Source organism: Coregonus lavaretus (genome assembly GCF_964263955.1).
Source record: "Coregonus lavaretus genome assembly, chromosome: 3".
Classification (NCBI taxonomy): Eukaryota; Metazoa; Chordata; class Actinopteri; order Salmoniformes; family Salmonidae; genus Coregonus; species Coregonus lavaretus.
Window position 1 is genome coordinate 70,354,624 of NC_139990.1, and position 17,532 is coordinate 70,372,155.

A 17,532-nucleotide genomic window follows, 5' to 3' on the forward strand; every position below is an offset into this window, starting at 1 on the left:
TCACCCCTTTCTCTCCCTCTAACTCTGTTTCCCTCTCTCTCTCTCTCTCTCTCTCTCTCTCTCTCTCGCTCTCTCTCTCTCTCTCTCTCTCTCTCTCTCTCTCTCTCTCTCTCTCTTATATACATCTGTCGCTCTCTTTATCTCTTTATCTCTCTCTCTCTGTCTCTGTCTCTGTCTCTGTCTCTCTCTCTCTCTCTCTCTCTCTTTCTCTCTCTCTCTCTCTCTCTCTCTCTCCTCTCCTCTCTCTCTGTGTATCATCACTCTCTCTGTATCATCTGCCGGAGCCCTGACCCAAACAGTTGCTGACAGGTCACTGGGAGAGTGGAGAGATATGCCTTGCAGAACAGAGACCCACGAAGGTTCAGCCACATCTTTCACTGTTATAACATCACCCCCTACATATAGAATACACACTGCCCCAGATACAGCCTTTTTACAATATACAGTACCTTGTGTGCTCCTACACACACATGTATTCTGACACGGTGAGCACACACACAGCTACTTTAATGCATCTCTCTTTCATTATTTATACTCCTGTCAGACTGGCCAGTCGGTCTGTCTATCAATCATCTTCTGCCAGATGGTGTGTGTATGTGCGTGTGTATGTGTGTGTGTATGTATGTGTGTACAACTGAGCCTATGTGTGTGTGCTGACCACCTCAGGGGCCAGTCCTGCTGGTAGATCCAGTCCAGTGAAGCTCCCCACCACATGTGATATGATCTGTCAATCAGCGAGCCAAAAAAGGTCTGCTCAACATCTCCTGGCATCTGGCCTTTCCTCTAAACACATGAGCCTAAGGCATGTTCATCATCATCCCTGCTTCCCTTCTCACTGTCTGCCCTTCTCACGGTCTGCCCTTCTTATCACTGACAGGCTGCTCACATAACACAGATGAACAACACCTCTGAGGATCTGAGTATTATAGTAGGCCTAAAGGTAGAAAAAAGGTAATTTCTTCTCACTTTTTGTGATCTTTACAATGAGTGAGGGTGTATCCCTGAAGTTCAAAAATAGCCAGAGGATGACTTTACAGTCATTAAAGATCTATTGTGAGAGTGGCAAACAGTGAGTGGACATTCCCTCTGTTTTATTGATATTATTTTGTGTCCACCTCATGTGCAAAGTTCAATAAACACATTTTCCTAGCTATTTAAGGACCTAAGGTTGTTTCATAGCTCTGCCCTGGCTCTTACCTGTGGAGTCCGGTATGGGGTTGGCGGCGCCCCAGCGATGGTAGAGTGTCGCCAGGTCATTGGAGTTGCAGTTCTTCAGGAAGCTCAGGATGTCCATGGGCAGCTCTGGTGTCTCCACCCCCTGTGCCTCCTCATGTTTCACCTCTGTACGCTGGGCTGAGGAGGAGTTAGAGGAGGAGTTGGAGGATACCTGGACGGCGCTCCCATGTGTCTGGGAGTGGGGGGCTCCATAGCCCTGGCCTGCCGTGGTGGTGTTGTGGGTTGGGCGCTCTGCCCTGGGTCTGCCCTGGGGCTGGGGGTGAGACTGGGTGTGGGACTGGGAGCTGCTGGTCTTGGGCTGAGGCTGAGGCGAGCTCCTGGCTCTGCTGTACTCTGCCAGGCCATGTTTGCTGGACAGCATGAATCCCAGGCCTTCCTGAGGCAACATGTACCTATCCACCAGCCTGGTGGTTCCTCCAACACTGGGGCTAGGGCCTGAGGGTCGCTGGGGAGCCCCGGCCGCAGTGCTCTTCTCCAAGGAGCCGGTCGAGGAGCCTCCCCGTGGGTAGATCTCCACCCTGGGCCTGGAGTTGGAGCGAGAGCGCTGGCCCTGATCTGGCACAGCCTCCCCTCTCTGTCTGCTGCTGCTTGCCCTGGGAGGCCGCACACTCTGGGAGCCTGAGGCAGAAGAGGAGGACCCTCGTGTGGAAGAGGAGGAGGAAGAGGTGCTGGGTTGACTGGCTGCCCTGTCCCTGCTGTCTTTCTTCTGGCCCCCGCTCAACGAGGGGGGGCGTGTGCGGGGTGTGCGCACCACAGGGGGCAACGGGGGACACTCACTCCCGTCCAGAGCGGGAGGAGGGCCCGTGCGTCTCCTGGAGGATGAGCCCTCTCGGGGGCCCTTGAAGCCATTCCTCAGGAGGGCCCATTTGGGGGCCAGGGCTCTGCTGTTGATGCGATGGGCGACGGTCTGGTGCATCCACAGCACCTCCAGGTAGTGCGTTGAGTGGGAGCAGTAGGAGCACTTGTGGCTGAGCAGGCCCTTCTGCTGAAGGGCTGAGGAGGCTGGGCCCCTGTGGCCCTCGGCTCTCACACACAGGTCCAGAGGAGCAACATGGAGAGGGTTGGTGGGTGAGATGCTCTCGGCGGGGCGTTTGTCTCTCGACGGCCGGGCAGAGAGGTAAGGGTGGGGGGCAGTGGATTGAGCAAGCCCGTGGAGGAGGGCCCTCTTCAGCTTGGGGGTGCCTCTCTCAGAGCTGGGGCTGGGAATGGGTCGGCCGTCACTGGTGTGCTGGAGACGTAGATGGGACAGGAAGGCAGAGGACTCTGTGCTGACAAAGTCACACAGGCTGCAGACACAAGGCTTCTCGTCTGTGGAAAACAAAACAGAACAGAGATGGTTTGGTTACTTCTCTGAAGCATTCTACCAGTGGTGGTAAAAGTACTCAATTGTCATGCTTGAATAAAAGTAAAGATACCTTATTAATAGAAAATGACTCAAGTAAAAGTGAAAGTCACCCAGTAAAACACTACTTGAGTAAAGGTCTAAAAGTATCTGGTTTTAAATTAACTAAAGTACAGTGGTGGATAAAGTACTCAATTGTCATATTTGAGTAAAAGTAAAATAAATGCATCAAATTTTTTATATTATATTAAGCAAACAAGATGGCACAATTTTCTTGTTTTTTTTATTTATGGACAGCCAGGGGCACACTCCAACACTCAGACATCATTTACAAACAGTACTACATAGAGCCATGACTACATGGAACTCTCTATCACATCAGGTAACTCAAGCGAGCAGTAAAATCTGATTTTTTAAAACAGATCAAACAACACCTCATGGCACAAAGAGACACACACATTTTTTATTGTACATTTGTATAGTGCACAATGTCTTGTGTGATGTATTGTTTTATGTATGATGAAGACTATTGTTTTGTTGTGATCTGTTGTTTTGTTCCTGCTTGGACCCCAGGAAGAGTAGTGACTACCTTGGCAGCAGCTAATGGGGATCCTAATAAAATACTAAATACTAAATACAAATGCAGTATTTGTGTTTAGTGAGTCTGACAGATCAGAGGCAGTAGGGATGACAATGCGTTATATTGATAGGTATGTGAATTGGACCATATCGCTCTCCTGCCTGAGCATTCAAAATGTAACAAGCACTTTTGGACGTCAGGGAAAATGTATGGTATGAGGAGAAAGTACATATTTACTTTAGGAATGTAGTGGAGTTAAAGTAAAAGTAGTAAAGTAAAGTACAGATCCCCCCAAAAATGAATAAAGCGAAGCCAGTTCAGAAACAGAACCTGATGCATCAGCTGAGATTGCACCAATTAGATGCTAGTAACAATCACGCCTGCCTTATTTGGCGGTCTATTTAAGCTGACCGGTTCTGCTCATATATGCTGCTGCCACTTGCTGCTACTGCTAATATGATTTTGCTTATTTTTCTCCCACCACCACCCCAGCCTCCACCTGTTAGGTTCTGTTTTCCTGCTGGGGGATCTGTATAGCTTGCCACGCTGACTGCTTGTAGGTCATTTTATATGTTGACGCTTTGCTTGGGCAGTGAGCTACCCTGAAGGAGCAGAGCCTATATCGCCAAGACTTGCATTATTCATTCTTTAATAAATGGTTAAACATATTTCTACTTGGTGTTTCCGTTCTGAACTTAAGTGGTACTTCAAAGTATTTTTACTTAGTTACTTTACACCACTGCATTCTACAAACATTATATGAACATTCTGTGTTTTTTTTATTATATATTTTTTATTATTATTATTATTATTATTATTATTATTATTATTATTATTATTATTATTTTTCTTTTCTTTTCTTTTTTTCTTTGGGCGGATGGATCAGCTTAATATTGCAGATAGATTGTATCTTCTATCAATGTAATTGTCTGCATCACTTCCAATCCCCCATGTTTTTTATATATATACTCCCCTTTATTACTTTTCAACCCCGCCATCCTTTCCCTACTTGGAGTTAATTAGTGAACAACAACGCCCAGGCCTCTACTTCCGATCTATACTTACTATCTACACCTTATGGACAGAGTTAATTTTACAATAATTATATTATATATACTTTTTTTTTTTTTTGCTCCTGAACTTCTTCTACTCTCAACCTCTCCGATCATTTTCATGATGTCCATCCGGTTTGCTTCTATATGCCATATCTTTCTAACTGTGCTCTTTCCCAAAAGCTCCCAACATACAACCTATATACTTATTATGGACACAGTATGCTTACATTATTAGCTATCTTTGTTATTATTTGTTGTTATTTGTTATTAGTCCCATCCTTCAACTCTATTCAATACCTCCCATCTATCTCTTAACACCATCCATATAGGATTTCTATTTGGCATATATATTTCAACCGTACTGTGATGTTTTACAAAAGTTCTGAACCTTTCTATTCTCATTGCTTCTACAGATTGTGAATTAAAAATAAAAAATGTTGCTAAAAGTATTATTATATTATTGATTGATTGACTATGACTTTTCAGATCACCCAGTAATGCTATCTGCAAGGTTAGCTCCAGGTAAATATTGCAATCCTTTAGCCATTCCTGGACCTGTGTCCAAAAACAAGCTACAAATGGACAGAACCAAAACAAATGATCTAATGATTCTGTCTCTTCACAGCAAAATCTGCAGAGCTGGGAAGATTGTATCCCCCATATAAATAACATTCTATTGGTAGCAAGAATTTTATATAATAATTTAAATTGAAAGATTCTAATTTTTGAATCCGGTGTCGTTTTGCGTGTCAGTTCATAAACACTATGCCATGGGATCGGTACGTCAAAGATCTCTTCCCAACTATTTTGCAATCTATATGGGACGGCTGTCAATCCTTCGGTCCTTAAGTGAAACTGATATACTTTTTTATTTATCACAGTTTTCCTTAACCAATTATGTTCTTTAATGCAAGGCCGACAGACAAGTTCCTTACTTTCTCCCCCTTCCACTTTCCTCTTCCACTTTTGCGGTAAGGCTGCAATTATTTGGTTGTAATTTTGGGTAGAGCAGACATTTCCATATGTTTTTGTTAGCTGCATGTGCGACATAACTCCACCAGTCCTACCGATGATATCATTTACGAAGATTATACCTTTTTTAAACATTCTGTTTTTTCTCAATTAGTATATTTGAATTTAACCACAATATTTGTTCTGTTGTTTCTGGAGGATTAAATTGAAATTGCAACCAACTTTCTATGGCTTGTTTTAGAAATAGTGATATTTGGGAGATTATTTCCTTTTCAAATAACTGCAAATGAGTTGTTGTAATCTGAATAAAGGGGAAAAGGCCTTTCTTGAACATTGGGTGAGACAATCTTACTAATTTGCTTGAGAACTAGTTCGGGTTTAAGTATAACTTTTGTATGACTGAAGCTTTTAGTGATAGGTCTAATGCTTTAATATTTAATAATTTCTGTCCTCCGAATTCATATTCATTATATAAAACATTCTGTGTTACTAAGTTCTATGAAACATCCTACAACACATTGATCTGCCTAGAGATATGCTTGAAATCAATACTGTTCAGTAGCTGACAAGTTCAATTGAGTCATTCTACATGTCAACACAGCTGGAAAATGTTACATGAAAAAGGGGGTGTTGTGCTTCCTCATGACCACTTGGTTGCAGTGTTGGCCTAAATACTAAACTTATACCAAACGTAACAATATATGAAGAGAATCTGAATTGATACCTCACACATCCTCTCTCCTCACCTCCTTCTCAAAATCCATTGGAGGATAAGGTCAGAGGGGCGGGACCTCTGATTTTCTTATCCAATGGGTTTTGAGAAGGAGGCGACGAGAGAGGACAACAGTCAAGGAAATGCAATTGAGATTCTCCAATAAGCTAAAATGTATGGGATTCGCATCTGATTCAGTGCATCTGTACATGTCACAAAAGAGTGTCATTCCAGATTATTCCAACATATGAGTGTAAACAACAAGTGTCTTTTATCAGGAAATTAACAACATGATGTAGAAATTAAGTCTGATGTGAGAAGTATTCGTAGGCCTAATGATGAGTATGATCATGATCATGATATCACGACAAGAATAACTGAAGTGAAAATATACCTGCCTTTTGATGCCCTGATTAATGTATTTAATAGGCTGCATTACTACACTGAAAAAAAATACAAACGCAACATATAAAGTGTTGGTCCCATGTTTCTTGAGCTGAAATAAAAGATCCCAGAAATATGTACAGAAGGCTTAATTCTCTCAAATGTTGTGCACAAATTTGTTTACATCCCTGTTAGTGAGCATTTCTCCTTTGCAAAGATAGTCCATCCACCTGACAGGTGTGGCATACCAAGAAACTGATTAAATAGCGTGATCATTACACAGATCCACCTTGTGCTGGAGACAATAAAAGGCCACTCTAAACTGTGCAGTTTTGTCACACAACACAATGCCACAGATGTCTCAAGTTTTGAGGGAGCGTGCAATTGGCATGTTGACTGCATGCATGTCCACCAGAGCTGTTGGCAGTCATTTTAGAGAATTTGGCAGTAGATCCAACCGCCCTCACAAGTGCAGACAACGTGAAACCACACCAGCCCAGGACCTCCACATCCGGCTTCTTCACCTGTGGGATCGTCTTAGACCAGCCACCCGGACAGCTGATGAAACTGTGGGTTTGCACAACCAAATAATTTCTGCACAAACTGCCAGAAACCGTCTCAGGGAAGCTCATCTGCGACTTACATTTACATTTACGTCATTTAGCAGACGCTCTTATCCAGAGCGACTTACAAATTGAGTGGGCAAATGCTCACCTTGGATGGCCACTGGCACGCTGGCGAGGTCGCGCTGCATGAGGCAAATGGTGGTCACACCAGATACTGACTGGTTTTCTGATCCACACCCCTACTTTTTTTTTAAGTATTTGTGGCCAAAAGATGTATATCTGTATTCCCAGTCATGTGAAATCCATAGATTAGGGCCTCATTTATTTATTTAAATTGACTGATTTCCTTATATGAACTATAAACTCAGTCAAATCTTTCAAATTGTTGCATGTTGCGTTTATATTTTTGTTCAGTGTATATTTCTACTGTTTGCTAGAGATGACTGTAAACTGGTTTATAGAGTGCAGTTGTCAATGTTCGCCACATGGTGGCATATATACTGTACCTCTTTGAGAGTGACAGAAAAAGGCAAAAGAAAGAGGCTGAAGAAGAATCCACAGAACAGAGGAAACAGGAAACAGTTGAACAGACACAGAACCTTGGGAAAACAGATCCCCCCCCCCCCCCACACACACACAGAATCCCTCACAATCTATCAAACACAAACATAAATACCTCCACACTACTACAGAGTATTGTCAACCACCTCTCACTCTCTCTCCCTCATACAGGAAGAAACACAAACACACACAAATGTTCAGTAACACTTCCTGTGTTCCCTTAAAGCGGCAATCGCAGTTGAAACAATAACAAAGCGTACTCCCCGCCCCTGGAGATTTAATTTTTTTTACCTTTATTTAACTAGGCAAGTCAGTTAAGAACAAATTCTTATTTACAGTGACGGCCTACACCGGCCAAATCCGGACGACGCTGTGCCAATTGTGTGCCGCCCTATGGGACTCCCAATCACAGCCGGTTGTGATTTTCGAACCAGGAGGTCTGTAGTGACGCCTCAAGCACTGAGATGCAGTGCCTTACACCGCTGCGGCACTCAGGAGCTATGTAACCACTCTCAAATGCAAGGACTGACCATCCAGGATATCAAAATTAGAGTTTTAACCATGTTTTGAGGCTATAGTGTGTATTTACATGTACTTTGTTTACAAACATTGGAGTCAAACAAGCTTATATGTTGGGTTCTGCTGGGGTACCGGAGTTGAACTAAGCTCATGAGGCATTTATAAGTTATATTTTTCATTTACATTTTAGTCATTTAGCAGACGCTCTTATCCAGAGCGACTTACAGTTAGTGAGTGCATACATCATTTTAAAAAAATATTTTCATACTGGCCCCCCGTTGGAATCGAACCCACAACCCTGCCGTTGCAAGCGCCATGCTCTACCAACTGAGCTACATCCCTGCAGGCCATTCCCTCCTCTACCCTGGACGACGCTGGGCCAATTGTGCGCCGCCCCATGGGTCTCCCGGTCGCGGCCGGCTACGACAGAGCCTGGATTCAAACCAGGATCTCTAGTGGTACAGCCAGCCTTAGACCACTGCGCCACTCGGGAGGCCCGCTCATTCATTTATAATTACAAAAATGGATGTAGCAACTCCAGATTGCCCCTTTAAGAAGGATATGTGTCCACACACTCAGTGCCTTGCCCACTGAAACAAATGGACACACACACACACAAATACACACACACAAATACACACACACACACCACTGTGTTTCCACTTCTCAATTAGAACATGCCACTGCCATCTGCTTTTTATTTGGCTTCCCTACTGTCCACACACTGCAGTGGCTAACACCCAGCCAGGGTTGAACTGGAGGCTAGTCCCTGTGTATGTGTGTGTTTTACATTTGACATTTTAGTCATTTAGCAGATGCTCTTATCCAGAGCTACTTATAGTTAGTGCATTTTTCCTCAATAAAGTAGCTGTCAGAAAAGTCAGTGCTAGTAGGTGGTGTGTGCGTGCATGTGTGTGTTTGAGGAGGGGAAAGCCCTGGTTGCCATAGAGCTGTCGGTGCCATAACCTGCCTTGCTGCCAAGGGGAAACCACTAGGGGAAATAACATCCATCTGACATAAACAAACACTGGGTGGGATGTCCGCCATTAACTGCACACCTCCCTCCCTCCTTCCCTCCCTCCTTTGCGCCCTCCCTCCCTCCCTCCCACTCAGCACTCTGTGGGAGTCAAGGCAATCAAGACTGACACTGGAGCGACACTCCTCTCCTCCACGTGTATTGCAGACATACAGGTAAAAACTGAAACCCAGTGTTAGAGCCGATTCAGACATATTTGTATAAAAGACAGAACATACAGAGCTCCATGTACGTGTGTGTAAATATATGAAATATGAATGTATATGATGAAATATTAGGTACGTACCTTTATGATTTATATTTACCTGATTGAGATATATTCCTTTGTTATTAGTGTAACTTTGTTTTTGTCTCCCCCTGTTGCCCATTCATTGTAATGTGGCAAGTGTGTTAGTAATAGGATAAAGGCAGGTAGTTGGGCCTTCGGGGGGAGGGGTCCTAGCTAAATTTAGATGCGGGAGCGGTATAGTCTTTTGACCATACAGACATTCAGTCAAACAGGCCATATTATGTATTTTTCATGTCAAGTAATCTATGCTTTAAGTTGACTGGAGACATTTTTTTTGTTAGATATAAGAAGAATAAACCTTGTTGTTGCACCATATCGCTGGATCTTATTGAATGTTTTTGCCGTTTGGGAACTTCGAATGTGGACTGTATGCGTCCGAAACAACAATTGGTAAGGAAGCCACTACATTCCAAACCAAATCTTGCTTGTGCTCGCCAGTCTGTCACGAGAAACTAACAATTGAGTGGGACTAGAGACTAGATATCCAGTGCCTACAGTAACCATAGAAAAATTCTAAACCTACATTACCCAGCCATTTAGAAAGCCTATCCACACTTCATATGTAATGGCCTGAAAATGAGAATGTTCTCCTGTACAGTATGTACTGTAGATAGTAAATACATAGGTAAAAAAGGCCTTTAGATACTGTCTCTGTCTAGGGATGATTAGAGTGATGGACAGGGTGGCAACTTGCCAACTCCTCAGCAGTGTATCACCTCACCTCCATGGACCTGATCACCTGATAAGATATCACCTGAGCAGCACACTCCTGCAGCCATCCAGTCATGTTCATTGACATTTCCAAACTATAAACAACATTGTCAACGCCGCAAATATTGAATGAACCCCTGATTTGAATGACTTAGTGCCCGATTCAATCAGATCCGCTTTAAACAAACATCCGCATAGCTGATGTTTTGACGGTGTCGGAGGTGGAACTGCATAAGAGCTGTCAAATCCACAAGAGGCTCACGTTATACCTTAAAGCGGACATTGCCATTGGCTGCACAGAGTTGCATTAAGATAACTCTTGCAGCCATGCAGCCTTGTTTACTTGAATGTCTAATAATCTACACCCTGATTAGGCTGATAGAAATCCTTATTATTTTGTTTAATTATTTTAATTTTGAACATCATTATTTTTATATAGCCTAGACTTTTTCGCTCTGAACTTCTAACGTGAGTGGGACGGGTGTGGATCCGTGACAATGACCACATTCGACAGCTCCAACGCAGTTCCACCTCCGACACCGCCAAAACATCAGCTAAGCGGGTGTCAGCTATTGCCGGTTAACGCTTCATCTGATTGAAACTAGGCCTTAGTCTGCTCACCTCCCAACCAGATCACCTGTCTGTCAGCATGCTCGAGCGAAGTCTGGGAGTGTGTGTGTTTGTGTGAATAACTGTGAGTGTGCAAGTGCATTTATTTTACCAGGTATGTTGACTGACAACACATTCTCATTTACAGCAACAACCTGGGGAATAGTTACAGGGGGGAGGAAGGGGATGAATGAGCCAATATTGGAAGCTGGGGAAGATTAGGTGGCCATGATGGTATGAGGGACAGATTGGGAATTTAGCCAGGACACCGGGGTTAACACCCCTACTCTTACAATAAGTGCCAAGGAATCTTTAGTGACCATAGAGAGTCAGGACACCCGTTTAACATCCCATCTGAAAGACGGCACCCTACACAGGGCAATGTCCCCAATCACTGCCCTGAGGCATTGGGATCTTTTTTTTTAGACCAGAGGAAAGAGTGTCTCCTACTGCCCCTCCAACACCACTTCCAGCAGCATCTGGTCTCCCACCCAGGACCAACCCTGCATAGCTTCAGAGGCAAGCCAGCAGTGGGATGCAGGGTGGTGAATGCTAGGTGTGTGTGTGTCCTCTGAGAGAATGTGTGTCCATTAGGAGTCTCTATAAATAACAAATCCCTGAGACGTGGGGAGCAGGAGTGGGATCAGGGTGGCTGGATGGCGTCAGCGGGGATTAGGTAACCAGCCAGTGGAACATAGAGGGTAGAGGTAGGGCAGAGGACGCCCTACCAGGCCCTGTTACTTGACTGTCTGATAGGGGATCTGAGGTGGCTCTTTCCACCTTCTCCTCCCCCCTTAATCCTCCACCCCCCTCCCCCCCCCCCCCTCCTCCCTCTCTGCGGACGACTTTGTCAACCACTTTGAAAAGAAGGTTGACAACATCCGCTCTATTGAGTCCACTGGTCCCACAGAACTACCCTACGCCTTGAGCTCTTTCTCCCCTCTCTCTCCAAATGAAATCCTGCGACTAGTGAGGTCCGGCTGCCCAACAACCTGCCCGTTCCACCCCATCCCCTCCTCCCTTCTCTAGACCATCTCTGGAGGCCTTCTCCCTCACTTCCCTCATCAACTCATCCCTGACCACTGGCTGCGTCCCCTCTTACTTCAAAATGGCCTGAGTCGCTCCCCTCCTCAAGAAATCCAGACTCAACTCCTCTGACGTAAAAAACTACAGACCAGTATCCCTTCTTTCTTTTCCAAAACACTTGAGCATACTGTCTCTGACCAACTCTCTCAGTATCTATCTCAGAACTATCTTTTTGACACCAACCAGTCAGGCTTCGCGACGGGTCACTCAACCGAGACCGCTCTTCTCTGGGTCACAGAGGCTCTTCACATTGCCAAAGCTGACTCTCTCTCTGTTCTCATCCTACTAGGTCTATCCGCTGCCTTCGACATGTGAACCATCAGATCCTCCTCTCCAATCTCTCAGGGCTGGGCGTCTCAGGCTCTACACACTCTTGGATTGCATCCTACCTGGCAGGCTGCTCCTACCAGGTGACGTGGAGAGTATCTGTGTCTGCACCACGTACTCTCACTACTGGTGTCCCCCAGTGCTCGGTTCTAGGCCGTCTCCTCTTCTCTATATACACCAAGTCACTCGGCTACGTCATATCCTCACATGATTTTTCCTATCATTGTAATGCGGATGACACTCAACTACTTTTCCCCTTCTGACACCCAGGTGGCGAAATGCATCTCTGCGTGCCTGGCAGATATCTCAGCTTGGATGTCGGCCCACCACCTCAAACTCAACCTCAACAAGACGGAGCTGCTCTTCCTCCCGGGGAAGGCCTGCCCGCTCCAAGACCTCTCCACGGTGTCCCCCTCCGAGAGTGCAAAGAACCTTGGCGAGACCCTGCACCACACCCTGTCGTTCTCTGCAAACGTCAAAGCAGTGACTCGCTCCTGCAGGTTCATGCTCTACAACAGGGTTGCCCAACCATGTTCCTGGAGAACTACCTGTTGGTTTTCGCTCCAACCCCAGGTGTTACTAACCTGTTTCATCTTATCAACCTGCTAATTATTAGAATCAAGTGTGCTAGATTAAGGTTGGAGCAAAAACCTACAGGACGGTAGCTCTCCAGGAACAGGGTTGGGCAGTCCTGCGCTACAACATCCGTAGAGTACGACCCTAACCCACACAGGAAGCGGCACAGGTCCTAATCCAGGCACTTGTCCTCTCCCATCTGGACTACTGCAACTCGCTGTTGGCTGGGCTCCCCGCTTGTGCCATCAAACCCCTGCAACTTATCCAGAATGCTGCAGCCCGCCTGGTGTTCAACCTTCCCAAGTTCTCCCATGCACACTCCACTGGCTTCCAGTCAAAGCTTGCATCCACGACAAGACCATGGTACGGCAGGTAGCTTAGTGGTTAAGAGCGTTGTGCCAGTAACCGAAAGGTCGCTGGTTCTAATCCCCAAGCCGACTAGGTGAAAAATCTGTCGATGTGCCCTTGAGCAAGGCACTTAACCCTAATTGCTCCTGTAAGTCGCTCTGGATAAGAGCGTCTGCTAAATGACTAAAATGTAAACCTCTGGTCTCTTGGCCCTCCCACTAGGACAGCAGAGTCCCTGCCCAGCTTCTGAAAACATCTGAAACCCTACCTCTTCAAAGAGTATCTTAAGTAATCCCACAGCACCACCTCCGACCCCCCCTGTGATATGTGGTTGTCCCACCTAGCTATCTTAAGATGAATGCACTCACTGTAAGTCGCTCTTGATAAGAGAGTCTGCTAAATGACTAAAATGTGGCCGTCACTGCCACGGCCTGCGTCCTGTTCATTAGGCATCAAATGGGAAAATAAACTGACTGAAACAGGGAGGGACTACCTGTCCTTGTCCAATAAGAAATGATCATTTTCATTTTCGGTTGTAGAATGTTTAAAAATGTATTTCATTGTGTGACCTAATGAACATGACCCTGAGTTCTGCCATGAGGGAGGAAATAACAATGCTCACTCTTCACTCAGAATCCATTGCTGTGATCTTAAAATCTCCTCACTCTCTCATTAGCCTGGTCCCAGATCTGTTTGTGCTCTCTTGCCAACTTCTATGGTCATTGTGATGCCAAACATGTTGAGTTGTCTATACTGCACTAACAGTTCTGGAACCAGGCTACTCACTCATGGCTCTGACTGTACAAGTTCATATTCTTAATGTTCTCATACATAGGCTACTGCACATATCATCCTAACGGATATCATAAGTAAGATCCATTCTCTGCATACTAACTGAATAAATACATTTTTCTGTTTGAGGATTTAGCACATGTATGACAAAACAGGAAGTTCACAACAGACATGAAAAAGGTTTTCTTCTGTTGACAAAAAAAGCAACAAGTGCTATTTTCTTTCTTTAGTCTAGTGAAGCTCTATGGTTGTGTGTTCTAATGCTATTTCTCTATTTCTCTCTGCTCAATTTTCAAACACTCTCATGTTGAAAGCTGAGCGGGAGAAAAAAGACAGATTTTTCACAGTAAAGAAATAAAAAAAGGAGAGCAAAAACATATTCACACAGATAAAAGGGGGGGGGGGGGGGGGGTTTCCTGAGACAGGAAAAGCTGAAATAGCACACTGCTCGAGCCAGAAGAAAAGCTACTTCTATTTCTGACATTCTAAACCGCCAGGGAAGAGAGTGAAAGAGTAAGCTCTGATTCTTAACTGTGTATGAAAACATGATAAAAACAAGAGACATGATTTTCAACAAGTTAGTGCTAACACTGACACCCACTCAAATACCTGTCTGCACCCTACTGAAGAACAAAACATACATACCAGGCAATCTTGAATCATAAATCAAGATTTTTTTACAGTGTTTATTGCTCAAAGGGGTGAAGAAATTATAGGCATTCCAAAAATTCCAACTCCATTGTAATGCCACTTTCAAAGCATAAGCTTTCATCAAACCACCCATTGACTTTTAATCTTGGTCTGCTTTTGTCACCAGTCTTGTTGTTTTCAACAGTGGCTTGAACCCAAATGAGAATATAATGACCTGACATGATACAGTATATCTTGTTGTTTATGTAAAGCATACTCAAAAACAGATCCAGAGCAGTTCCAACTATCGCCACAGGGTGGTTCATGTCCCCAATCCATATGAGGCTGAGTTGACGAGATGGATTCACAATGATAGGGATCTCACCAACAGATGTTTGCTAGTGAGAGACCATCAAGATCAGGGGCCTTGAAAGGGCTTGAAAAGGAATGAGCTCCTACAGCATGCTTAACATAGTCCTCACATTGAAGCTTATCTCTTGGCTTTTATCCTTCTAAATCTGCATACAAAAATCTGCCCTTTGAGGACAGAGCTAAATAACTTGCTGTTGTCAAAGAATGGTTTGTTTACATTTCCTCTCAGATATTGCCCAATTCCCCCCTCACTAGTCCAACTAAGTTCACACGAGAGAGGGCTTATATTAGGGTAAGGAATTTGGTGGAGTCCCTGGTCAGTTCACTTTGTCAGTTAAATTCCGAGCCCAACTCATAATTGTTATCATCAATTCAGATTCATAATCACAATAATTGAATTACTGTTGAGTTTGCTGTTGTTTGACAGAAACCTTTTAATTACTTAAATAACAGTCAAGGTGTATTCACTAACCTGCCAGTGGGCCTGCGTTGGCGGTGCCCATCTCAGGGGCATCCTCTCCTAGGGTGGAGGCTGGTGGTGAGTTCCCGTACCCTGGGGTGCTGGGCCTGCTGGGGGAGCCTGATTCGGGGTCACTGGTGGATCCCCAGCGGTCCCCTCCTTGCCCAGCCCTGTTGTCCCCTCCAGACCCGGAACCCCTGCCCCCGTCTCGCCTCTGGTGGACTCGCTGGTGCACAATCATCTGGTGGCGGCTGCGGAACACCTTTCCGCACTCGAAGCACTCGGTGGACTTGGACTGGCTCTGCTGGGAGGAGGAGGAACGTCTGCCCTGGCGGGAGGAGGGATGGTACTCTGAGTCGCTCAGGCTCTCGGGGGTGCGCTCTCCGGGGGAGGTGTGCTGGCTACTACCCCCTCCCCCGCTGGCGCTGCTGTGTCTCCCTGAGCGTCTCTCCCTCTCCTGGCCCTCCAAGATGTAGCGGCTGCTCTCCTTCTCGTACACCACGGTCCCTCCAGCCAGTGCCTCATCCCCTTCTCCGGCTGCCGTAGCCTTTATACTGTATGACTCCACAGGGTCCAGAACCCTGCCCCGCGTGGCCAGCTGCCATGCCTGGTAGCTACACACTGGGTCCAGCTCGGGGATTCTCTGGCCCAAGTAACTCTTCTCTTCCTGGGGCTTTTCTTCGGCAGCTGGCCGGAGGCTGAGGTAGTCCAGGAGGCACCTCTTGGCACCAGGAAAGTCCCCGTCATTGCTAGGTCGTCTCTGGCCCTGTGTCGGCTGCTTAACCTGGCTGTGGACCTTCTCGTGGGCCCTCAGGCTCTCTCGGTCATGGAACAGGTTGCCACACTTGGAGCAAACCTGGTAAAGGCTTGTGGAGGTCACATTGGTCTCTGGGTCTTGGGCCACATCGTTGATGGTGGCCACGGGCTCTTGGGAGTCTGCCTTGGGTTTCCCCCGGCCGGAGGCCTTGGAGCCATTGTGGGTCTTCATGTGGCTCTTGAGGAACCAGGCTTCCCTGAAGCGGCGGCCACACACCCGACAACAGTGCTCAAGGAGGCCTGCGTGTTTCTTCATGTGGGACTTAAGGAACCAGGCCTGTGTGAACACCTGGCCACACGTCTCACAGGGGAAGGCCCCATCAGTGACCTGAGTCCCTGCTTCTCCCTCCATTGCCACTGCCTCTTGACTCACTGGGGTAGTCTCGTCCTCCATGTCGGCTGTGATGTGGACCTTCTCGATGTGACTGAGGAGTTGGTCCTCGCGCTGGGTCTGGTACCCGCACAGACGGCAGCAATATGGCCGCTGCTCAGAGCTCGACTTCTCCCTTTTGACGCTCCTCACCGCCGTCTTCCCTATACCCTCTTCTGTGTTAGCGTCTCCGTTGACAACCCTGTTACAGGCCGAGCTGCTCTTCGTCGGACTGGTTCCACCATCCAGGCCCTCGGACACACCCACTTCACCTGACCCCTCCTCTTCCTCCTCTGGCCCCTCCTCCTCCTCGGGGTGGTGGCTAGTGAGCGTGCGCAGCTTGTGGCTGCGGATGTGGACCTTGAGGTTGCCCTTCTGGGAGGCGCGGTGGTCGCAGTAGGGGCACTTGTAGGGGCGTGCGCCTGTGTGTCGCCGCATGTGTTGCGACAGAGAGCTCTGGAAGGGGAAGCTGCGGCCACAAACGTTGCAGTCGTAGGCCGAGGCCTTGTCCCCTTCCCCTTCTTCTCCATCTCCTCCATGGCTGGCCTTGCCTCCCTCCTCCCCCAACTCCAGCCCTCCCACCTGGGTCTCCATGGCCTCCACTCCTCCTCCTCCGCTCTCTCTGGGGTTCATGGTGCTATGCCTCCCACTCCCACTCCCTGCCTGCCTGCGCTAGCTCGCTAACAGTGGCTCTATCCGCAGTAGTTCATCTAGCTCTAGCGTTCTCTGTCTGTATCGGCCGATCCCAATGCTATCTGTCTGTGCGCATCCACCGCCAACTGTAAGGTTGCATCCGGTGCTATTTACGCCGTGTTCATCTAACACTCTTTTCTTAGTGAATCCAATGCCATCTATCTGTCTTCATCCATGCACTGACAGTCAGTGAAACCAACACTGTCGATGTCTCTGTACCTGCTATATGGCCCTTTGTAAAATAGCTTACACAGCACTATCTGGAATCGTACATCTCTGGGTACCTTACACTGTGTCAGACAGAATCAGTCATGGTATATGACAACACATGAACAACCTATCTGTGGCTGTGTATAGTCAGACACTGTTGCTCCGCGTCTCCTCTCCTGTTCAGTTCACTGGCTGGCTTTTCTTTGGCTTTATATTTCAGCAGCTTCCAGGTTGCATCACTTTCTGTGAGCTCCCTGCACAGCCTGTGCAGGTCCTCACC

The 17,532-nt window shown here is 46.5% G+C and overlaps 1 protein-coding gene across 2 annotated transcripts in view; it reads right to left on the reverse strand.

Moving 5' to 3' along the window:
• Positions 1-16,982, reverse strand: part of LOC311113007 (zinc finger protein 516-like) — a gene marked incomplete at its 5' end in the record, with an annotated part of 25,833 nt that extends 8,851 nt beyond the window's left edge. For both annotated transcript variants that reach the window (XM_084156128.1, XM_084156129.1), the window contains 2 exons: positions 1,198-2,544; positions 15,176-16,982. In XM_084156128.1, coding sequence (XP_084012254.1) covers positions 1,198-2,544; positions 15,176-16,982 — 3,154 coding nt within the window. The remainder of the gene's footprint in view (positions 1-1,197; positions 2,545-15,175) is intronic.
• Between the last annotated feature and the right edge of the window lie 550 nt (positions 16,983-17,532).